This window comes from Aethina tumida, chromosome 1 (assembly GCF_024364675.1).
Source record: "Aethina tumida isolate Nest 87 chromosome 1, icAetTumi1.1, whole genome shotgun sequence".
Lineage (NCBI taxonomy): Eukaryota > Metazoa > Arthropoda > Insecta > Coleoptera > Nitidulidae > Aethina > Aethina tumida.
In genome coordinates, this window is record NC_065435.1 from 49,681,372 (window position 1) to 49,706,968 (window position 25,597).

A 25,597-nucleotide genomic window follows, 5' to 3' on the forward strand; every position below is an offset into this window, starting at 1 on the left:
GAAAAGTCCGAAATCGCTGCGAAACGGCCTCACATGAAGCGAAAAAAAAAATTGTTTTTGCAAGACAATGCTCCGGCACACAAGAGCATCGATTTAAGGCTCCATTTGCTTCCCCATCCACCTTATTCGTCAGATTTACCTCCATCGGACTATTATCTCTTCCCAAACCTCAAAAGATGGCTCGTCAATAAAAAATTCAGCACGCGGGGAAGTATTTTGCAGACCTCCCGGAAAATTAATTTTTTAAAAGACGCCCTCGAAGGCCACTATGTTGAATAAAAATTTAATCTAAATTCTATCAAAAAAAAAAAGATTTTTTCTATTCTATTCAGCCCAACTGTTATTGTATGAGTATTAAGAACCCAGAGAACGGAGAAGTTGAGGAAATATCATAAAACAAAATGCCAAATATGTCAGAACCCAATCAGAGATTTCAAAATCAATATTCTCGACTTGGAGAGAACTTTTCAACAAAATTTGATAACACGTCAAGTTGGTGTGTGAGTTTTACAATGTTTAACGGAAAAGCCATAACAAAATCTTCAGCGCCCTAAGTGACTGTGTCAATCCAATGATTTTTAATGAGAAATACATTCGCCAACTCCAGAAACGTATAGTTGGAATCTATAGAAATTCCATTTTAGGTCTTTTTTCCAATAAGATGAAATTCCGCATTACTCACAAAATATGTGCAATTATTTAAACGGTACTTCTAAAGGCATTGGATAGGACGAATGGCAATGATTCCTCGACTACCCGACTTAAATCCGTTAATTTTTATTTGTGGAGATAGAAGACAAAGATTTTGCTGTGCTTTTTACATCAAAAGTTATCTGACAAATAAATCTGCCGTATTTTTGGATTTTGTACAAAAGGTATTTCCTGTTTATGGTCTCGCGGTACGTTAATTAAAGTGGACCAGGCAATATGTACCTGCTAAAACTTAGGAAAAAAGATACTGCTGGTATATGAGACACGACTGGTAAAATTATTATAACATAGAAACAGGTTTAAAACAAAAATGGCAACAGCCAGGAAAAATAAATGGTTCCTTCAAAAGAAGTTCATCACATCAAACATCAGTGGAAATTTACAATATTTGAGTAGATAATTAATTTATCAGTACTTACCTACCTAGTTCAACTTAAGAGTAAAATATTATAACGTTTCTCTATTTACAAATAATACCCTTATAATATAAAACAGACGGTATTGATAGTACATATCACATTTGGTATTTTCACGGAGTTATCTATAAAACACGTCATATTGGTTTCCTGTTAGACTGTAAAAATTAGAATTTATTCCTTTACATTAGTGGTATAGTTCAGTTAAAAGTGTAAAGATGAGTGAAATTTATTTTAAAAGGCTTAATGTTGCTTTTATTGTATCTTTAGCGGTGTGTGATTTTATTATATTCAATTTTACGTATTTATTAATTTGCAATTTGCTTCTCAATTTTACTTTCTGAAATCATTTTTATGTCAGTAATGTTTTAACATAGTGATTTTTTTACAGCTTCTATGCACTGCTGAGATTTTGTATTCCTGCTGTATATTGTACACGTACTTATTGACCATAGATTTTAAAATATTAATTCATTCATTATCATTTATACCCGCTGTGGTTTTACTTCTTTTATCTGTACTAACTTTGATTCTTATTATTTTTGGATGTTTTGGAATACTTTCGGAAGTAATATGCTGTGTAGAATGTGTAAGTACAATTTAACTCCAATTTATATCTATATAAAATAAATTTAATATCATTGCAGTATGGAACAATCATGTTGATGATTGCGTTATTCCAAGTGGGATGCGGGGTGGCCTCCCTTTACGTCTATAACATGACAAACCGATACGTAAATGATGATATTACTAAGAACGTCGAAGGTGCTTTTCTATTTAGTAGTTCCCACATGTCGACCATTGAAACTATGGTAAGTTATTAAAAGACAAGTTAATATTTTAAATTGGCTTTATCAATGTTTAGTTTCACTGTTGTGGAAGTTCTGGACCGCAACGATACCCCAATGTTAATTTACCGCTGAGCTGCTGCGATATAACACGTGTGGAAACAATCACCAACTGCACGATAGCATCTAATAGTTACAGAAAAGGGTGTAATTTGGCGCAGTTTGAATATGTTATCGGCTCTAACACAATATTAAGTTACATCAATATTGCACATGGATCTCTTGAGGTGAATAACTTGACTTAATTTTAGTAAATTAAAATAAATTCGCCATTTCTTTTCAGATTATTGTCGGCATAGCCACTTGCGTTTTATCCTGCTGTTACTTAAGGAAATATCGAAGTTACGACCCATAACAGAAGAATGCAGCAGTTTCCTGCTCGTATATCACATACGCCTTCCATAATTTATTATATTAGTAATAACTTGTTATTTCAAATATTAATCACGTGATGTACAATACTATAAATTATTCTTAAATATACATATTTACATACCTATTATATTAATTTGACATTAATATAAGTAACTACTCTTTTACAAAAATTTTAATTAAGAAACAGGAATGTATTAGGGGTTATGGGGTGAAATAAATTTAATGATTAATATTTCTGATGGTACATTGACAATTAAATTATATTTATTAATTATGTTATTTTATATATTATTTAATTCCTCATCATTTATACCCGCTGTGGTTTTACTTCTGTTACCAATGTTAACTTGGTTCTTATTATTATTGAATACTTTAGATTAATCTTGGAAATTGTATATTGCGTAGAATGCTGACATTTGTATCTTTATAAAACAAATTTAATATCCATTAAATCATGGAACAATGATCTTGATATTTTAAGTGGGATGCGGAATTGCTGCCCTTATATGTAGAACGTGTCCAACTGATATCTAAATGATTATATTACTAAAAACATCGGAAATGCATTCACATCTGATGGTTCTAGCACATCCATCGTTGAAAACATGGTGACATATTAAAGCACAAGTTAATATTTTAGATTAGTTTCATGAATGATTGGTTGAACTGTTGTGGAAGTTCTGGACCTCACGAAACTCCAGTATCAATTTACCGCTGAGCTGCTGTACTAAAACTAACTACACGATACGATCTAGTTATATAAAAGGTTATAATTTAGTACAGTACAGCTTTAAGATTAAGTTGTCTTAATATACCATTTAGCTTTCTTGAGGTAAGTAAGTGCACAATCTTGATTATTTTAGTAACTTAAAATATTTTTTCAGATTATTACAGCCTTTTGTACTTTACTCTGCTGTTACTTAAGGAAATATTGAACTTATGATGCATAACAGAAGAACACAGCAGGAGTCTGAAGCAATAATAGTAGTAATAATTTTATATATACATTTTAAATTTAAATTCAATTTAAAATTATATTCAAGAATATTAATAAGACGATGTACAAGGCTATGAATTATTCTTAAATATACACATTTACTTACCTTTTATCTTATTTTGAATAGTTTGATATTAATAAAAGTAACTTTCTCCTTTACAAAGATTTTAATATAAAGGTGGCATGCATTAAATTTTACATTTTATTTCAGTACACTAAAATTGTTTCAATGATCAATAAATAAAAAGAAACAGGAATGTATTAGGGGTTATGGGGTGAAATAAATTCAAAGAAATTAATACAAAAAAATATATATAATATTTCTACTGGTGCATTGACAATTAAGTATTTGAAAATATTTTTGTTATTCATTCTAAAAATTGCACTTTGATTAGAATAAAAAACCTATACAATTACGATTTACAATATAAAAATATTTTACGACCACAGTTATAACAAAAATATTAACAAACAGCATTAATTGTTATAAACCAACAGAAATGAGATATATAAACGAAATTTTAGCAACTACACTAAAATTTTCACCAGTAGCAAAAATTCTAATAAATTAATTAAATGTACAGATTTGAAAAAGGTACATTTAATATGTTTTAAACATTTTTAACTTTTATCAATTATTATTTAACAATAGCGATACCATTACCCTCTGCCGACCCTTCATTTTACAGAAAATGGCTATTCTACAATTCTTGTAACTTACGTTGTGTTAACTCTTCATTAAATAGAACTGAGGTAAAGTTTAAGATTACAAGTTTGAAATTAATATCACTTCGAAAGAGCAGATTGTACATTTCATTGACAGTAGCCGAGTAGCGATTAAAAGAAAGTATAAAAAGGAGGTGTATATTTATTTAACAAAAAGTTAACATAAAAAGGCAAATTACATATCATAAAAAGTTATAGGTGCGTATAGCACAACAATGAATTTAGTAACGTTTGACGAACTAAATTGCGAGGCCCGCTAAACACAAATATAACTAATAGCCTCTCAAAATAAAATAAATGTTAACCATTGTCAATAACTTTGCCCTTAAAACCTAACAAATAATATATAAAATCTCTATACAAAATTATTCAATAATATAATAAACATAATATATATTTTTCAATAAAAAATAAACGTGATGTTAATTTTTTATGCTACAACAAATATAAATAGTTTTATAACACTGGGTTGAAACACTACAATATAAACAATTATATCCGTTGACAATGGTTAACATTGACAAGCACTTTTAAAACTAACTTAAAATTAGAACTATGTATCCTGGCATTTTGAGAAAGAAATTACATAAACAGTGAAACAATTTAAATTGGTTATTCTATTTCAGTCATTGGTACTCGTCCATTTCACACGTTATCCCGCTTGTCGAATTACATTTCCTACTACAACCATCTAAGATTACACCGTTAAAAATTTTAAGCCACTTTTTTACTCAGTCTAATATTTTTCTCTGGAAAATTATGCAAATTCCCAGTGCTTTAAACGTATGATCGTACGACGACTTCGGAATACCAACACGTGAAATAAGAACTGTATTGCACTTATGTAACCGATAACTAGATAAAATCTGTATAAAGGTCGATTGGATTGTCGATAGAGTTGAAATCAACCGTTACAAAATCTAAGCTACAGAGATATAAACTAATTTCCATGTATTTGTTTTTCCTATCAAGCACAAACTATTAAACTAATGATTATTGCAAAATTATTTTGTAGGTTTTTTATCTTAGTGTCTATTCCATACAATATAACTGTTACAAGAGGTAGATTAAGGATCTACGGGATCAAATAGGACATTCAACATGATTTTAATTAATTTTACGTGCAGCTATTGAAAGAGGAAATTCAATGTATAAAAATCGTCTTTGGTTAATCTAGCGATTTGTAACTTTTATAAAGTGGAAAAAAGTATAGCAGCTCGAATCAAATTCTGATAAAAATATGTTTATGTAATTTCTGAAAAAGGTAATGATTTTCGAATCTTTTTAAGTTTGAAAATGAATTTCCTGTTTATCACGATTGTAAATTTTGTTTTCCTTTGGAGAGAACAAAAATACTTTTGCTCAGATCCACAACAAAACAAAGAGCAAATCAGAGTCAGATATAGTTCTATTTCATAAATATTCTATATTCTATTTCATATACTTTATACATATACATCTCTTTATATATATTTTTATAAAACCATGTGTCACCAAGTAAAACTTAACTAAAAAGCACCACGCCAAAGAACAACGAAAACTTACAGTATAAGCATTACAGTCTTCTATATTGTATTGTATGTTTGCTATGATTCTAAAAACTAAAGTGATTCATATAATATTTCTGTATACATACGTATTTTAACGCAGTCTAACTAGTCGTTTTCTTTTAAAGCTGAACATCTTTTTTATCGTATGGACATACAAATTCACTTTAGCCATAATCAATTGGAGATCTCATTTATCATTTAAACAAAATCACTATTTATATCGATTGCATATTTTTTTACGCACAATATGTATGTCCACGGAAGTGGTGGATTCAGCCCTAAAATAATTGTAAATGTCCGACATTCTTTGACGCAGTGTCCATATATTATATATCAATAGTGTATAACTTTAATCTTATGTGTAGTAGCGTGTTATTTTAAGTGGCAGATAAGATGATAAATATTCTTATTTAAAAAACCGCAAAAATTATACTCCAAACAAAAAATCAGCACCTTGGATTCAGAACCATTTTTTAACACGCTGCATAGATATAACAAACAACAAACAAATAGTTGTACTTTGAAATCAGGGCCTGGCTCTAAAGCTTTTGCAGTTTTTTAAAAGTCAATACTTAGGAGATCTGCGATTTCTCTTTAAATTTCTATGTCACAACAATAAATTTTATTTTATAATAACGAAATTATAGTTTAATTTTATATTATTTATGTAATTAAGGCCGATACATTCAGTATGAAGGAATCTGAAACAGAAAACACATTATCATTAATGCCTACGCAAAGATTTTAGTGGAAGCATTTATGAGCAACGTACAAGTTAGTAGTTTGCTCCGAATTACTTACAGTAGCTACACAAGGCTGCTGCTACAGATCAGGAGAGTTGGGAAAGTTTTCAACTGTCCACGCTAAATAACTCCTTATGCAGTGCGGGAAACTCTAGATGTGGAGCGGACCGCTTGAGTTTGCCTAACGCATCCATGTGAAGCATACTTATTTCTCTGCAAAATTACCGTCAATTAGAAATCATCTACAGGATAAGCAAAAGTCACGTACCTTAATGTAGGTATTTTTGTAAGCAAGGCATCACATACAGTTACATCTCCCTTGATGGGGAGGTTGTGGTTTCTTTCTAGTTCTAGTCTCAGTGCTCTCAGTACCGCTTGGCTCAGTCGTCCTATTTCTCCCAAGCCTTTCAAACCAGGTCGATCTAAAAACACCAACAATTAAAGGTACCCGTTCATTCCTACCAAGATTATACGGTTTAATATGTTGTTAGGGCTAATTTACTAACCTGGAGATAAGAGGACGCAGGCTGAGTAAAGCGCCAGCTCTGTTTCGGTAAGTTTGAGTTCGGCTATGCTCTTCGCCATTTCAAAGACGCACGTCACCAACTTCATTTCGGCTGTGTCCGATGTGAAGAAGGCGTCTTGAGGCAGCATCGTATCACCATAGAGGACACAGTTTTGCGACAAGTCCAGATACCGCGACATCCTGAAATCCAAACAAAGTTAGTACCGGCTCCGACGTATCTGGGACTATCAGGGCATAGTTACCTGATAATGGCGAGTTCGAAGCTGCCGGCCTTGAGCAGCACGATCTGATCGTCCTGCGACAGTTTCATGAATCCAGGTACCATTTTAGCGAACTCGATGATCTGCTGGATGATCGTGGTGAGTTTTTGCGCGCACTCGAGCCACAGCTCCTCGTGCGCCATGTTCTTGTAGAAGAGCAGCCGCGACAAGTCGTGCGGCTTGCGGAACATCTCGTGTATGTGCTCCAGCTGATACAGACAGGTGCGGGAGTGTGCGTCCGATATTGTCTTCGACAGCAGCTCGGATATCTGACTCGGATCTAAAACAGACAATTCACTATTTCAGTATCGCCGGTTGTGACAGCATTTTCCAGCTAATTGTGCAAAAAACATAATGAACGTTTCAAAATTATAATCGTACAAAAATCGATCACAAAAAGTAAGTTCTTTTTAATACAACTACCTACGTAACAAACACGAACAAATCCAATAAAATGTTCTATTCAACCAAATTAAGTAAATTAACAAATATGTAAATTGTTCACGACATCCACTAAAATTATTACTTTAAATTAATCCCAATTTTTACCCAGTTTTAAGCTTGCATACATTTATTCTACTGATCATAATCTTGAGGAATAAACATACACACAGTAATAATATGATATATTAAAAATATTCTAGTTGTTAGATATTCGACAAACAATAATCAGAATTTATACTGAATAATACATTAATCGCATTCACCATTTTTAATAATATAATAGAACTAGCAATTTATTTCTTAAGTAGTAATAAAAATTACTGTGATCGATTTGATTGTAAATTATACAACGCAATTAAGTTAAAATTATTCCATAAAATCGACATTTAGCGTAGCGGTTAACTGTGCCACGTATTCCTTCAGCATTCAACTAATACTTAATTAACGTTCCTGAAAACATAAAATTTAATTTGAGAATATTAAAGATACCGCTTAAAAGTCTGATTATCTTTAATTAATTTCTGTTATTGAAATACTTATGTACTGGTAATAATATATTAATAAAATAACTTTATTATTTATATTAACGCCCAGTTTAATTACAAAATGTTTAATGGGACTTTTTACACCATTATATTTTATTATGTGCAAGAAAAATACTCTGTATATAAATCATAATATATAATATGTCCAATGATGTGACTATAGGGAACTCAATTTTTTATATTACATGTTTTACTAAAGGTACTATTCTTTTTGCTTACCGAATAAGGTGTCTTAAAGTTGGAAGAAATGTACAATAATTTTCTTTTACAGAAATTGTATCTTCCTATACAGCATTTTGCTATTTCCTTGAATATCACCTTCTGTATTTGAATTTAATTTTTTAACTTTTTTGTTGTTTTTAGAATAAAATAAATAATAAAAGGGTTAAAATAATTACCACTACACAAATGATATGAACTTTTAATGGAGACATATGTGTTGCATGAATCATTTTGTTTTGTGATTAATTTGTCGTATAAATGAAAAAGTTAAAAATCAAATAATATCGAGTTAGTGATACTATCTAACAACACTGCAGCCAGTCCAGTTCGTGCGGTCAGTAAAATCTACCAAAACAGTAAAAAAAAAAACAAAAATGAAAACGGCAAATCAGAATCGCATGCAGAGAGGAGGACTCGTTTATTGGGCACCGGCAACTTACTGGGCAAAGTGACCGGCTCGCAGTCGTCTGCGTTCCGTTGCTGGACCGTTTGCGAGGAGGCGGGCGGGCGTGCGGTCGCCGTCGCCGTCGCCTGCACGGCGGGCGAACTAACGAACGTGGTGCTGTCCACGTAGCCGCCAACCAGATTGTCGACGACGGCGGCACCGGCGCCCGCGCCCTCCTGTTTCACCGACACGACCGTCGTCGTGCCGCCCGACATGGTCGTCGTCGACGACGTCTGGCTCAGACGTTTGAAGCCACGCGCCTCCGACAGCGTCACCGTGGTCGTTTGCTTCCCACCGCCACCGCCACCGGGACTCGTGTTAGTATTCCCTAAACCATAACGCAGGGGTCAGTCGTTCGAAGACTGGTTATTAAATATTGTCATTTATTTTGCTTCAAAACCAAGTCCCAAAACCCACAAAATGTGAATTACAAAAAGAAAGTGAATAAAATCGACCTACAACTGTTATTCAAATGATTTGATTTGACCAGTACTTCCCCAGTCAATTCTACCGCAGTAAATTTTTAACAGTTAGCCCTCATGACAATATTTAATAACAAAATATTGATAGGTATAATTTGTGCTATTAAGGGATCACTTCATGAATTTATGTACTCTCGGCAACATAATTTCTGTCCACCTACATTATATCTTGAGACCAAAGAAGCTGGACTACTTTTAAAATAAACCTGCGCATCCGCCATTTTTTAAAATTATTCCCAACTACACATGTAAATCTATCACCAACCAACACAATACAGATATTTAACCTAATTCCCCTTCATAAAACCGTCGTTACCGTAACACTTACCCCACTTAGCGGGCCCATTACATATTCCTTGTGCATCGACACCCCAATAAAAATTGATGTCCCCCTTAATAGCACAACATAGATGCAAGATAGATAAGAGACTGTGACTGAACATGCATACATATGCCGTTGAGGATGTTAGCTCGTTGTATAATTCGGGACAAATTACCTGTTGTGACGACGTTGGCCATCAGGCTGCCGGTGTCGCCGAGTTCCAGACCCGGTCGTGGGTCGTATGCGGTGGTGCTGTCCACGTAGTCGGCCGAGATGTCGTAGCCCATCGAGTTCGCCTGCACCTGCGTGGTACCCGTGTAGTACGATGCGGGAGTGTACGTTCCGACGTCGCTGTTGTAGGTGTAGCTGGGATTAAAATATTAAAGAAACATTAACACGATAACTCAGAGCGAGGGGTTGTTGTTCTGTAATGCTAATTGCGGACAAAACTTATCTGCTTATCCTGAGTAAAACGGCTTGTAGTTTGTGCCGGAGCGGGAGCGAGACGCGGATCGCACCAGCTCCACAACTCCCGCTTGTCTTAATGGATTAACCGAAGCAGTATCAATGACTCACCCTCCATTATAACTATGATGTAATTGGTCACTACTCGAAGGCGTTTGTTGTTCGAACACCGAGCTGTCGGGCGCGGCGTCGCTCTGTGCCCTTAATTGTGCCCTGTGGAACCTGACCTCATCCTCCACCTTCTCCCGCTGCTTCTTCGACATCCGACCGAACTTCACGGCTGCAAAATGAGAAAAGACGATGAGAGACGATCGACCGGCGTAACGCGTATATATGAAGATGTCGAAAAAATGGATAATTCGCTGGTAAGATCCGAGGAAAGTGCAGGATGTTCGGCTTTTGCAACATCCTTCGAACGCGGCACGTTCTGGATGTTCGTGCGTCCGTTTTATTGCGCCGATTGTTTAACACAAGGTTCGGCCACCAAAATGTCGTTAATATATTTTGTGTGCCTTATTGTTAGCTCAAAAACTGACACGTGAACAGCTGATTTTGATTGAAAGAAGTTGAAACGGTCACTGATACAATATTGACATAGTTTAACATAGTTATTAAGGAATAGATTATCTTCAAGTGAGGTTCTTAGATTGCAAAAGAAGTCTTCACTATTTTCTGGTTTTCTGAAGAAGAAAGGAAATTTTATTTGTAATTATTGTTGCAAAATTATAAAATTTAGCAGCAGATCTGGCATTTTTATGATGTTAATAGAGAACAAAATTATTTTAGTACTATGACCAGAGTAGGGTTTTTTGATGAGAAAGAAACGTTAAAACAGAGATTTTGCTTTTAATACTTCACTTTTGAGTTCAGTTATAACTAAAATATGATTAATATTTCATCATTGTTTCTTACTCGATTGTCTATTTAAAATAAAAACTAAAGAGAGAAGTTTTATTGGTAATTATATATTAAAACTATAAAATATAACAGTAGATTCTTACTTTATTTTGTATTATTAGGGAACAAAATGATTTCAATAATATGATCAAACTAAAGTTCTTACATAGTAAAGAAAGGTTGAAAAAGTGCTTCTGGTTTTAATTCCTCACATTTGAGTATAGTTGTTGAACCATACAACAAGTTTGTACTGTATGATCATTGTTTCTTATAAGATCCATTAGAAGATGAAGTTTTATTTTAACTTATGTATCAGATTTACAGAACTATGAAATATAACAGTAGATACTGACATTTTTGACTCACTAAATGTTGATAAGGAGTTTTAGATTATAATCCCTTACCTTTAGATTCAGTTCTTGCACCTAACATCATCAATAAATTAAAAGGGAAGCAAGAAATTTTACTTGTAATTATAAATTAAATTTGCATAGTTATAAAATATAACAGTAAGTACATTTTGACATTTTTGTGGCGTTACATAAAATGAGTTCACAGTTACGGCACGTGTTGTTCTTTTATTAGATGACGACATTTAATGGCAAATATTTAGTTTTTTCGTATATAAATATACTGTATACTTAATGAGCTGCTTTATTAACAAACTGTTACGTGTGATTAGTATCCCTTATTTAAATTTTTGTGTAGTAAAACAAATCGTGTAAACGTTGTTTTCAAACACACCGATTACTGTAATTGGTTTTAATTCCTTTAGAATTCATGTAATTGACTGCCGCATAATGAATTCAAATGTCCACACAAACTATCCATTACCATAAAAAACAATTAAAAAGCGGACACAACAAAAATTTTAATTAACCAGTGGATTTAATTTCTTCGGTGTCGAGGATCGCGAAACAGTGGGTAATTCGATTCCAGTTACCTAAATGATCATGTGCCGCCCATTAACATGGCATAAATTCACATAAAACCCGAGGAATCCGCGTGACCTACTAAAAACCGAGTGTGCTAACTGTAAAGAATTTTACAACAAAACGGCCGAGCTTTATACCGTTTCGAAGACCGCCGCTAGATCTGCTGTGGCGTCGTGCCGGAAAATTGATTGCTAATGCCTCGCCTGGTCAGTGGCGTATCCTTCAACATTAGTTAATTTAATATTTCCCCATTAATCAAATATGAACTATTTATCGATTTCATCAGACGCACAGGAAAAAATGGAAAATAAACAATTTTAGATTAAACAATGCTTGTTTGTACAGTGACAACGCAAATACTGAACCAAAAATAAATTCATATTCACGTAGCAATAAAAATATCTCATTTGTTTGTATGATTTTTTTTATTAATATTTGTTTTATAAATTATTTAACGTTGCACTGTATTATTTATAATAAAAAATTAAATAATTGGATTTATCTAATAATTAACTTCCTTCCAATGTACTTTACGAAAACTAGCTATGAATAAAATAATAGCCATGAATAATTAATTAATTAAATTATCAATTTATGGCAATAAAAACTGTATTTATAGATACGTTGCCGAGAGGGCAATAAATAATTGACATAGACAGGATTATAATAAATTATAATTCAATTAAATTCTTTAAAAATTAAATTTTATAGATAAAATAATTTGACAGTATTTATAATTGAAACAGAACGTTATATTTAACGGTCGAAATTTATTTATTACACCGTAGAAAACTAGAAATAGTACAGCGTAATAATTATCCGACGCATCAGTCCCGAAAATACCAGATGCAATTAAACCCAACATTTCGAAAATACTAAAAATAAAAAAAAAAATGATCATCAAACAATGTTGGGAATAAACTCAGCAATAATGGGCCATAAATCACAAATAAAAAGTGGTACAAGTGAACATAAAACGCGGGGGCACTCCCCGATGGTGCGTCATTTACTTGACTTTTTACAGTTGACGGTGTGCGTTGACCGAAAGTGGGTATGAAGAAACACAGTTACGCAGTCCGAATGTCGATGGGGCATTTAATGGGTACGTTTCTGTATCTTTTGTTTTCTACACACACGGACTGTCAAAAGAAATACGCCGTTACATAAAACATGTCTCATTTAACTTGACGTTACCTTATTTATTTTTTTTTTATTATTATATATACCCTCCTTCTAATGTGTAAATGTAAAACTGTTGTGTTACCACAGTTGCACACGATGAAGACTGGTAGAACAAAGAGGAGTATGCAACACGTCAACTTTGATTCACCTATTCATTAATCCAAAATTAGGACCATCTCATATTACTGAGAATAATTTTTGTGTGTCTCAAAATAATGCATCAACGTATTTATTATCATTTTAATTCAAAATCACTAAATAACTTAAAAATATTTATATTACTTGCTAGAGTTAATTAATTTAATAAAATTAATGTTAAAACTATGATTTATTTAAATAAATATCATTATTTCATAACAACAATAATCTGTTATTTCTAGTGCAGTTAATAAAATATTTGGACAACAGTAGTAAGCACATTTTCATTAATTAATAATTTCAGAACGAAATGTAATTAAAACTTTAATAATCTAATTACTAATTGTTGAGACGTAACTAATTTTATAATAATTAAAATGTATTTATTTCGACTTTTACCAATTTATGAATGAAATTTTTTCTATTTAAATAAAAAAGTAGCTTTTATATATAATGGAACTATAACTTTCCTACTTTTATTCTTTTATTTATTTATTTTTTTCATTGAAAATTTTGGCTATTTAAAAATGTTTTAGTAAAACGTTTAAAAAATAGTTTTGTTAAATAAATATTATCATATTATCCTTTTAATGTTTTTAATTTAAAAAAATACCTGAAAAAATTTGTTAGTGTTTAGTTAGTTTTAATTAATTAATTTTATTAATTTTAATAAGAACAATAGACCATAATAAAGTTTTTTTAAGATATTTAGAAACTTTCTAACAAGTTTAAGACAATAAAGGTAAATGCTAAAACTTCATATAAGTTAAGGACGACATTAATAAAATTATAAATATTTTTTACTTCTCTTTACTCTTTATTTTTGATTTATTTTTAGTATTTTGCTTCATTGAATTCATATGTTGAAGGTAATATTTGTTTATTTTTAATCAGCATTTTAAAATTTAAACAATTTACTTTAACTAGTTATTATTTGAACTGAAAAACGAATATTTTTTTTAATTTAACTGGTTTTGATGTTTCTAAGCATATTTCCAATATAGTTCTCCATATTCAGTTCCTCTAAATAATCAATGCAAGTGTTATTAATGTCAATAAACAAATAAATCATTCATTACTTCCAAATGATAGTCCAATACAATTGTTATCAAATTTTTAGGTCACCGAATCAACAGTGATTTTCCAAATTGAGTCGGTACTACTACCAGTTCTAAATTGAACTTAGGAACACACAGATTAGATAAAAGATCAATTGGAAAATACGGCGGCTACGTCTCTGTGTCGAAACGTATGTTTCAAGTGGCAAGAATGCCACTCGTGACGGTCCGTCTACGTCACACCAGAAATATTATGGACGAGTTGAGGCCAGCTGATTGCTCCTGCTGCATCGCGCCGAAAGCACCGCGATAACAACAAACGGCATTGATAAATAGATATCGGTGTGCACGATCGTGTCGACGTCACGAACCAAATGAGCGATATGCCACTATTAGGAAAATGTGCAATCAGCGTACGCCAGTCGGCTCGTCGCTTTTTTTTTTTTTCAAATTCGACTCGTTTCAATAGATGTTTCAGCGTCCGGTTTATTAAAAATTCCTGAATAGAGGCGACTTCAATTAAAACGGGATGCGTCAATGGGACGCTGCGGTGATCGATTGCCGTGTACTATAGGCCTCCCCGCAAACCACTCGATCTCGGACGAAAAACGCCGCGTTTCTTTGATCTCACCTACACCGGTTTTAATATTCACGGCGGCACATGTACGCGACCGATGAAAAAATTGCATGCATTGTTGCGTCGCATGTACAGTTACACCATTGACCCATTCGCATGATGAAAAATGACTCGTTAAGGTCGGGACATGTTCATAAAATGGGCATGATTTAAATTCCCGTCCGCGTTTAATTGACAACCGAAATGGATCGGGCCGCGATTCAATTCGACGGAAGGGGCGATGGCTCGTTTATCTTCGCGTAAATTATTCCAGATTTCAATTGCTTGTCAATGTTATTAAGTTATGGGATCGGTAATTATTTCGATGTCGAACGATTTATATGCTTTTTAGGTGTGATGTCGAATTGTCGGAGGCATCATGACTTAAATTATATTTTCTGATATCATACTTAATAAATCTAACATTTGACAGTTTATTCGTCATTGTTTTATTGATTTTGAGTGTTTAGTGAATTGAATTGGAGTGAAGCAAACTGCATTGTTGCCATTCAAGGCTTTTACTGTTTTAACTGAGTAAATCAGCAACGAAACGTTGTCTATAGTGATAAAGCCTCATCCGTAAAATTTACTGAGTAACTCAAAGAATTGTCCAATCTTGGAAAAATCCTATGCAAGGGAAAGTGGTTCTCTCATGCCATGGCCAACCGTTTAAACATGTGCACTTCTGTTGGAGTTTGAATGGAAAGTTCTTTTTCACTCGTATTCTTTAGATCTCGTCTCATGTGATTTCCTGCTGTCCCATTCAATGCTGGATTCTTTGAAGGATACATAGTTGAAGACAAGTTAAAAAAAGGGGCTGTCACTGATCAATTCCAATCAAAATCCAATTTTTGCAAAAGAGAAAAAGTTACGGCTTTCAAGATTAAATACTTTGATTAACGGATATATTAATTTTATGATAGAAATAGAGTAGTTTACATTTAGTGTAATCTAATTACAGCCTTCAGTTACTGAACTGAAAGAAACTGGCGCATCCGCCAAACGTTAAACTCATCAACAAAACCTTATTTAATAAACCGAAGAATTTCTAACGACAAAACAAAACATATACATCGTTTACAGACCTCATTTTACACCATATCTTCGTTATTACTATTCCAAAAACGTGCACATTACGTGCCACATCAGTATAATCAGTCGACACCGTTATCACTTAATTGTATTCGCCAAGATTTGATAAAATAACCATACATCGGTTTATATTGCAGATTTGCGTTCTCACATCTGCATCGCTAATATATTATGCAATATTTACATTCATTCAGGCGAGCGCAATTTCGTTATTATGAAATTTATTAAATCAAAAACCATTGTTACATAAACGTTGCTATAATTTTATTCCGTTTGTTTACAAAATAAAATATACTGCTTCGAAGGCGTTATGTAAAGTGGTATTGTAATTTGTGGTATTATAAAATACCAATTAAAAATACCTTATCATTAATTTTATGCTAAATGAAGATGCGTTACGTTACTTTAATGAATTTTAATTAACAAGATGGAATTGTTTAAAATAAAGTAGGTACTTATTTAATTCTAAATATTTGCCATTCTTGATAATATAGTGCCTTGATTTTATTAACAATTTCGATAAAAAATTTCATTAAACATACTGTAAATGTCTAAATTCAATAATAGAATTAGAAATGTCTTAAAACTCTCATAAAAAGAAAAAATTTAAATAGATATTTTAACCACAAAACTGTATTAAAATTATTTATAAATATGGCTTCAATAATCTTAAAGCTATAACAAACAAAAAACTATTAAAACCACATAATTTCATTAAAATTATTTAACACATTGTACAATAACAAATTACAAATAAAATTTACACAATTTAAGAATATTTCAAATTTTTGATAATTTTAAGCTATAGAAAATAATTAATTGTACAAAAAATTTAAAAATCTGTGACAAAATAAAAAATTAAAAATCAATTAAAATTATTTAACACATTTTTTTTTTAATTTTAATTAATTTGATAATATTATCCTATAAATAAAAAAATAATTAAACCGATTGTAAAGTGAAAAAAGTAATAATAAAAAAATATTGTAATATAAAAGCTGTTAAAATTTTTTACATCAATTTATACTCTGAAAGCAAATTTTAAATTATAAATAAATTGATAAAATTGTGTAATAGCAAAAAAATGTAACAAAAAAAATGTCAGTCATAAAATCAATTAAAATAATTTAAATACATTGGAAGTTAATTTTCGAATTAAAAATCAAAATTAAACAATGTAATACTTCCTAAGTAAAAAATTTACATTTTTGTGTTTGTATGTACAATATGTTTGAAAGTACTTTGAAGTAAATTAAATAATAGATCATTTCCAGGAACATTACAAAGATTTTAAGTCCAATTTCTAAGTAAAAGAGTGTGTTTAGTGCACACGAGTGCAATAAAAAGTTTATTGCCTCGCTTGGTTAAAAAAAGACGTGGACAATGAAAATAAATTGTTGCAGTAATTTATCGGCTGTATTGTTTTCAAAATCAAGGCGATCACGCACTCAGTTTAAATTAGTTAAGAGATATTTTTAAATCTGTGGAAACACGAATATAGGAATATGGACTACTCACCATCCCGACTCATTCCGAGCCGCAGACATTTCTGCAGTCGACAATACTGACATCTGTTCCTATTAACTCTGTCCACTACACAGTTTTTGTTCCTCGGACACTGATAATTTACCACTGAACTTTGCGACCGCCTGAAGAATCCCTTGCAGCCCTCGCACGTGATGACCCCATAGTGGACGCCGCTGCTTTTGTCGCCACACACTTTACACGGGATTATTTCGATTTGTGCTGCAAAAGAAAGATCGCAAATTAATTATCGGGTAATAAATTGAGCTGCGGTTCATAATAACACCTTCGTATCGGTTTATTATCATGTGCGACCGCACATTTAACACATTCCATTCTGTACAGACAATTTCACGAATGGTTTAATGAATATTTAAAAAAAACAGTCAAGTAACAAGAACTTCTCTTAAACCAGTTGATAAAAGCTAAATTTTGTTTGAGAAATCTTAACTGTTTCAAAAGCGGTTTTATTTCCTGGTTCCTCGAATTATACGATGGCGTTTTAGAAAGTTATCCGGAAACGTGCAAGACAAATTATTTGAACGATCAATTAAGCAACGAACCCAAGTTTGGCCATTCAATTGATTGATGACATATTGTTGTTCGGATTCACCTTCTGACTATTCGTTTTATAAAATTGTTATTAACCTTAAAATTGCTTTGAAATCGAGAGGTAAAATGTGAAATTTTTTTGACACAACGATTTATTTAATTATAGAATATATATATATATTTATTGATTAAAAGAAAAAGTTGTAAAACAAATACAATTTAACAAGAATTCTGTTTACTTTTCTTACAACGAGCAAAGGATGGCTGAGGAAAAATTGGTCTAAAGATATTAAATAAAGTTCAGTATTAAATTAATTTTTAGTTTATGAAAGAAGTTATTTTAAAAGTTGTGTGTTTAGAATATATTAAGACATAATTCAATTAGTTGCTTTGAAGCAGAATTCTCTTATAAGTTGCTTAGCATCAACTAGATTTTTCTTCTGTACGTAGTATTTTAAACAAGAGTTAGGAAACCGTCATTGAAATTTTGTTGCTTGCAGGCAACCATTGCTTATTAGTAAAATTATTTGAAAGCATTATTTAGCAATAATTAAATTTGTTTTTCACGAATCATTTTAAAATACACTTTGGAACCACTGTATTTGTTTTCTCCAAGAATAATTACTGTAAAGACGAATAGAATATATTTAATAATAATTATCTTAAATGTCGTTTATGAACAATTGACTTTGATGGCAGATTATTTTCGAGGTTGTTAGGAAACAGCTTAATTTGCTGCTTACGAACAGCATCCATTTAACTGATGCGTGTCAACAATTCAATCCTGTTTGTTTTTTATTTTTTTAATTACACAAATTAAAAAAATATATTTACAAATGTATGCCCAACAATATGGTAACAATTCAATTTGTTGCTTACAAGTGTAATTAGTTTAAATAGTTTAGCAATCGTTGATTACTGGCCAAATTATTTTAAAGGTGTTTAACATTAATAGTTATTAATTTGTTGCTTACGTCCAAAAATTGGTGGGTTGCATGCAACAAAATAACGATTAATCGGTAATTAATTAACAACAAAAACACAAAACGAAACCATTATTAAATTTTAATGTCAAACGATTATCTACTGCTGGCTTAATAAACCTATAAAAATAATTTAGTAGTTATGTTGTTGAATTGCCCATTTATCAATTTAATAATTCAACACACGTTACTGTAGCCACTGGAACTGCATTGTCTTGTTAAAACGTAAAACACGAAATCAGGGGGCAACAAGTAAAGTAACTGGGGTATTTATGTATTGATTTTTTATTGATAATCTATTATATACCGTAGCGCATGCCTCTCTAGATTTATTGCAGGCTTTTCAATAACAAAAAGTAAAACACTGGTAGTTGGGTTCAATATGTAGTTCAAAAAAATACATTTAACCTTTTACTGTTAATTTAATTAACATTTTAAGTAACAGCACATTATATTAATGTTGTGACAGTTTAAATGCAAGTATGTATGTATATAAACCGTTGTTTAACTGTTTTACATACACAGTGCGGCTCATTTAAGATAGGAACACCTACGTAACTTTGTTTTATTAATTTAAATTTATTAGCATTTAACGGAGATCCAACATTAATAAGGGTTTGGGGGAACTAAAAAGCACATTCTCCAATGAATTTTTATACACCTTACTAACTAAGCTACTGAATAAAGTGTAAACAATATCTGGGAATATCAAATAATGACTTAACGGTCCTTACAATCTGATTAGTGTTATTTAAAATGTCTTTAAAAGTGTAGGGGAGGTTATTACTAAATATACTAATATAGACAAAACTGAATTTGTGCCTCTAGTTGGGACTAAGAATTTAACTGTTTATGAGAAACAGTTACTGTCTGATATTTTTGACACTTGGTTCCACGGTTTAGTTGAACAGAATAAATAAGTTAATTAGTAGAATATTTTTAAAACTGTCAGACTTATGCAATATTGCAATATTTTTTTATTTGATATGTATAGGATGTCCCAAATTAGTAATCTTTGACTATACGTCGTCTTTTAAGGGAAAAATCAAATTGTTGCTTCCATTTAAAACATTATCTGGAAATTCCAAACAGATATATTTTGTTTGAGGAAATCTGCCAAAAAACAGTTTCCTAGATATTTCAGAAACTGCCAGAGTCAGTTTATTTTTGTTTATTTAGTCTGGAAACAGCTAAAATCACCCTGTATATATATTAAGGAACGTTAAATTAAATTATTTTTTTCATTAAAAATACCTTTATAAATTGTTCTTATATTTTTATTGTAAATGTTATATAACATACACGGTGTGGCTCATTTAAGAAACACCTACGTAACTTCTTTTAATTCATATCTCCATTTTAATAGAAAATTGCTCAATTTAACAGACAAAACAAAAAAACAAAAAAGTGCGACATAAACAAGTTAAATATCAATATATATTCGGAGGACTTGAGAAGAACATTCTCCAATGAATTTTTTCTTACTTATTATTTATAATGTGTAAATAATATCTGGGAATATCAAATAATGACTTAACGGTCCTCACAATCTGATTAGTGTTATTTAAAATATCTTTAAAGGTGTATACTGAATGGGGTCATTAGTAAATATACTAAAAGAGACAAAATTGAATTTGTGCCTTTTGTTGGCACTAAGAATTAAACGGTTTGTGAGAGAATTAATGTTTAAGTAACTTTTTGATGTACCATATAATATCTTTTTGGCACTTTGTTCCACAATTTAGTTGGGCAGGAATAAATTCATCAGAAGGCTTATTAATATTTAACATTTTTTATGAAATTTGGTATGTACAAGATGTCCCAAATTTATTATCTTCAGCTATTATGTTGCCTTTCAAAGGAAAATTCGATTGTCGTTTCCATTTAAAATAAAAATATTGCACATATTATTATTTGGAAGTATTAACGAAATATATTTTGTTAAAGAAAATTGTCATAAGACAATTTTCGTAGATCTGTTGTTTGAAGTATTGTTTTATAAAAATTAGCTCTGGACATTTAAATCAGTTTCTGTCTACCTGGTCCGGAAATACTCATAATAGTCAAAGACCCTGTATATATTTTAGAGGAGAATTCAATTCAGTTAAATTATTTTTTTCATAGAAAATACCCTCATCAATGTTATTTTGACTGTAAAAAATGTTCGAGCGAAGAGTCAATTAACCATTAAAATTGGGTCATAAATGAGCCACGCCGTGTAAGAATTTCAAATGCATACAAACACATTTTATTAATTGCATTACTTCGCAGTCCATTTCATGCGAAACCATTCGAAAACGTAACGCGAAACCTTAAAACACCGACAACAAACGAAATAAATAAATAAAAAAAAAAAATAAAAGAAAGGAGAGTCGCAAACCAGAAGCGACGACAATGTAAAAAGGAGATGACGAGACCGCGTGTGTGAATCAGTTAAAAGTACATAAACAGCGTTATCGGCATCTGTGCGGCAGTAAAATTTTACGTTTTACCTCTAATGGAATTGGCACTTTTCCTATCATCTTTGTCGTCCAATTGGTGCAGTGGCGGCGGCGTCGACGAATCAACCGACGATATGTTGTCCTGTCTCACGTCCCTGCCGTCCCCGTGCGACCAATTATCCCCGGTGAACAACTCATGAAACGAGTCCATTTTACGCGCAACACAAAAAACGTTCGGTCACTTTTTCTCGCCCCTTCCGGTGCGGTTTGGCGCATGGCCGAAAACGGGGACGGAAATAAAGCGAATTTAGAAACCAAAAAAAAAAAAAAAACAAAAAAGCGATGGAACGATGGAAAACGGTCTCTTAAAAGTTTCGGGTGCTCACACAACAAACACAGCCACCGAAGGTGGTTCACGTGACGCACGATCTCAGCCGTGAGTTCGTTTCGAACACATCGATTTCCATGTTAGGGTACCTAAAACTTGGGAGAGTACGAAGTGGCGTGCCTTCATCGGTCCGGTCGACTCAACCACCACCACCGCCGCCCCCGGCGGGGGTCAAGATCGGGACACCTCTGTGGTCGAGTCGACGCCGATTTATTCTACGGCTATTTTATTGCGAACGGGTTAACTCGCGTTGCGGGTACGCCGAAAACAATACGGAACGATTGTGTCGTTTACACAATTTGTTAACGCCTGGAAAAGGTCAACGACACGACACGCCAGATTTACTTGCGAACGGCCCGCCGTACATACAACCAACGGAAAATATTGATTAATTAACCATTTTTAAAATATAGACGAGCCAAATAAACAGGAATAAAATATAAATAGAAAAAATCATGCATTTGCCAAATTGTCGATGAACCCGCGGGGTCGTTGACACCGGCCGAAAATTTTCGAAGTGATTTCCGATCGAACGGCCGATTTTTCGCCTTAAGATTCGGGTGAATCGGAAACGAAGGTGGCGATTTTATTTGTCGGGCCGCACGAATTAATTCGGGTGCGATAACTTAATTAAGGTGGTCGGTTAATCGATCACGTCGATTAGAGGTCAATGACACGTACTTTACACTAGTTTCGTAGTTTTATATACAATCACAGAGCGTTAATTAAACTCGATTAATTGCTTGTTTATCTGATACTTTTATTAAGCGGGTCGCGTTTGCGATCAAGCGAAAATCTGTGATCGTGCCATTTCGAACCAGTGAAAATTCGTTAAAAAATCCGCGGTGGCGACATGCGAGGAGAGGCGTCGAGATAAGACGACGGGTCATCGGTAAATTTAACAATGTACAGAAGTCATCTTCGGCGGTTCATTGACCTTTTTTTTCCCGAGCATTTACAAAACTTCACCCGAACTTCGAAGCATTACAAGGACGTTCACGGACCGACCGGCTACACACACACACACATACACACAACAACGTTAAATCATCGGAATTTTTTCGGAATTTCGGATCGATGATGAGTCGACGTAGCCGCTGGTACATCGAATTTGGGCTAAAACGTCGATTTTTTTTTTAGGCAAGCGTTTAGTACATCGAATGCAAGATGTTTGATTAGTAAAAACCCGTTTAATATGAAGCGGTTTGTGTTGAGAGGCGCGGCGAAAAGGCATTGAACTCGGGGTTATTCACCGCCAAATAATATAAGACCGAAGATCTCGGCCGGCATTGCGTCGGAAAAGTTCCGTGGAAAACTGACCGGTGGATGGTGGGCACGGTGCCGGTGGTTGAAACGTTTGGCGAATGCACTTGTTGTACCTATGGTAATTTGAGAACTGTGCGAAGAACCATCACAAAACAATGTTTCTTATTTCTATTTTTAAATAAAAGTGAATGACCGATTACAGGGAGTGATAATGGAACAATAACACTTAATACACATCTAGAAATTTTGTTTCGGTTTTAACGTGCGACTTTCGTAATTTGGTTGACGGACACGAGCCGGACGATAAATTTGGAAATGGTAAAATTAATCTAGGACTGAATAAAATTGTTACGTGTGCTGCGATCCTGAGCGACGTGCGACAATCAATCGTATCCTGCACGGTACGTCGAAAGATTTTGCGGCCCAAAATGTGGACACCGTGCACTATTATGTTAATGCGAATCCAGTCCGCGGTGGTAATTCGATATTTGCAAGCACATACTGCGATGACACTCGAAACGGAACATGTATTTAAAACAAACGGGCACCACTTGAACCGTACGTTCGGTCACTGAAACCTGCAAACAAATCACCGACGAGTTTCCCTTAAAAATAAACACTGCCCGAATATTTACACTGGTTACTATTAAAATAAAAACACCACTTCCTATATGTCACCGGGCGCGTACGTCTGGCGGCCCGTCACTTTACAGAACACGCTCGAACACGTTGACGACGTCGGAAAAATCAAGATTCCACAAATAACCAGCACATATTTTGGACATTTTTTAAGAAAGTCTGTCCCAGCAAATTGTCCATGTATCTGTGTGTAGTAATACCGGGAATGTACTTGGCCAACGACACACAGCGGTATCGCCGTCTCGTTCTAGCGCACGTCTCGGATCGCGGCGAACATCATCGCACTTCAGTCGCTGTGACGCATCTGATCCCCACTTCACAGTTCGGTTCAATAACCTCGCTATATTCACTATGATTGTATACACTTCGGACTTTATCGGTCAATATCGATATAAAACGCTTCTTGAAAAATTGCAGGATTTTGTCCGAAATAATTATTAAGACGCGGTGGGACGGGGGCCCGGGTCCGCTTCTTTATTTTCTGGTGCGGGAAATGTGGGATTTTTCGTCGTTCGATTTGACCGCGGCACGAAAAATTCGATACGTTTTCGTGGCGCCCAACGATAAACAGGTGTAGGAACTGCTGCGGAGATAACGCAAGACGTTGACACCGACTCATTCCCGGTTTACATATTGATTTTGTAATGACGATTTGTTTCAATGCGAGATGACGATAAACATTTCACATCCTATTTATAATCATTTTTTTTGTAACAGTTCTATAATGCACCACCTAGACCGCACACAATCTGATAATAAAGATAAACCGATACCGAAATTTATCTAATTATATGTACATACAATTATATATTGTCTACTTCCATGCTATTATCTATATTGTTTTATTATTAAAATTGTTACATTTATCAGTTTTAAATAGTTAATTAGTCTTGAAATACTGTAATCATATTTATGAAATAAATAACTAATATAATGTAATTCTTGTGAACATTTTCAGATAAATAAAAAACGATTTATTATTAATAATAAAAAGAAAGTTCATATGCAATGTTAAGTAATGTTGATAAACCTATTGCACAAGATTATTTATTTTAATTACACAAATAAATAATATTAAATATTTTAAGAAATATTCGAATTATTTATAGAAACTTAAATTCACGACATACCCAATAATAACCTTTAAATTATCAAAAAATGATAAATTAATAATAAAAAGAAGATTCATATGCAATTATAATTAATACTGTTAACTCTTAATGGACAAGATTAATTAATGAATGAATGGAAAACACGTACATAATTAGTGTAATGTTATTTATTTTAATTACACCGAATAAGTAGTATAATGTACTTAGCATTATTGTCATAATTTTAAATTTATAAACTGTACAAAATATATATTTCATCATAGTTACTTTTAAATTAATTATACATATACATACAAACGGACAGATTTAATTAATAAATGAATAGGAAACTTATTGTCAATTAGTGTAATTTTAATCATACTAATTAAATAATAAAATATATTTTAAAAATTGTTTGGATTACTTTTAGAAATTAATTTACATTCATACAAATTACTACATAATAATAAATTAATATTAAAAAGAAGATGTTATTTTAATTAATGTTGTTAACACTAAATGGATAAATTTAATTAATGAATGGGGATCATATTGACAAATAATATAATATTATCAATTTTAATTATATTAAATAAATAAATAAATAATAAAATATATTTCAAAATTTATTTGAATTATTTTTTTACTATATAATAATAAATTAATATTAAAAAGAAGATTCATATGTTATTTTAAATAATATTGTTAACTCTAAATG

At 32.5% G+C, this 25,597-nt stretch overlaps 2 protein-coding genes across 8 annotated transcripts in view; one reads left to right on the forward strand and one right to left on the reverse strand.

Moving 5' to 3' along the window:
• Window positions 1-1,303: 1,303 nt before the first annotated feature.
• Window positions 1,304-2,474, forward strand: LOC126265956 (23 kDa integral membrane protein-like). The gene is made up of 5 exons (XM_049968997.1): window positions 1,304-1,399; window positions 1,519-1,716; window positions 1,775-1,939; window positions 1,993-2,202; window positions 2,259-2,474. Exons 1-5 carry the CDS (start codon window positions 1,346-1,348, stop codon window positions 2,328-2,330), a joined length of 699 nt encoding a protein of 232 aa, XP_049824954.1. The 5' UTR covers window positions 1,304-1,345; the 3' UTR covers window positions 2,331-2,474.
• A 1,723-nt stretch (window positions 2,475-4,197) lies between these two features.
• Window positions 4,198-25,597, reverse strand: part of LOC109595859 (probable nuclear hormone receptor HR3) — a 116,570-nt gene continuing 95,170 nt past the window's right edge. For 3 of the 7 annotated variants that reach the window (XM_020011313.2, XM_049968955.1, XM_020011305.2), the window contains 8 exons: window positions 17,514-17,741; window positions 10,189-10,357; window positions 9,788-9,978; window positions 7,135-7,432; window positions 6,873-7,072; window positions 6,635-6,788; window positions 6,425-6,579; window positions 4,198-6,324 (listed from right to left, as the gene is read on the reverse strand). In XM_020011313.2, coding sequence (XP_019866872.1) covers window positions 6,474-6,579; window positions 6,635-6,788; window positions 6,873-7,072; window positions 7,135-7,432; window positions 9,788-9,978; window positions 10,189-10,357; window positions 17,514-17,741 — 1,346 coding nt within the window. In that variant the 3' untranslated portion in view covers window positions 4,198-6,324; window positions 6,425-6,473. The other 4 variants (XM_020011296.2, XM_020011322.2, XM_020011289.2 and 1 more) reach the window with 4 other exon arrangements.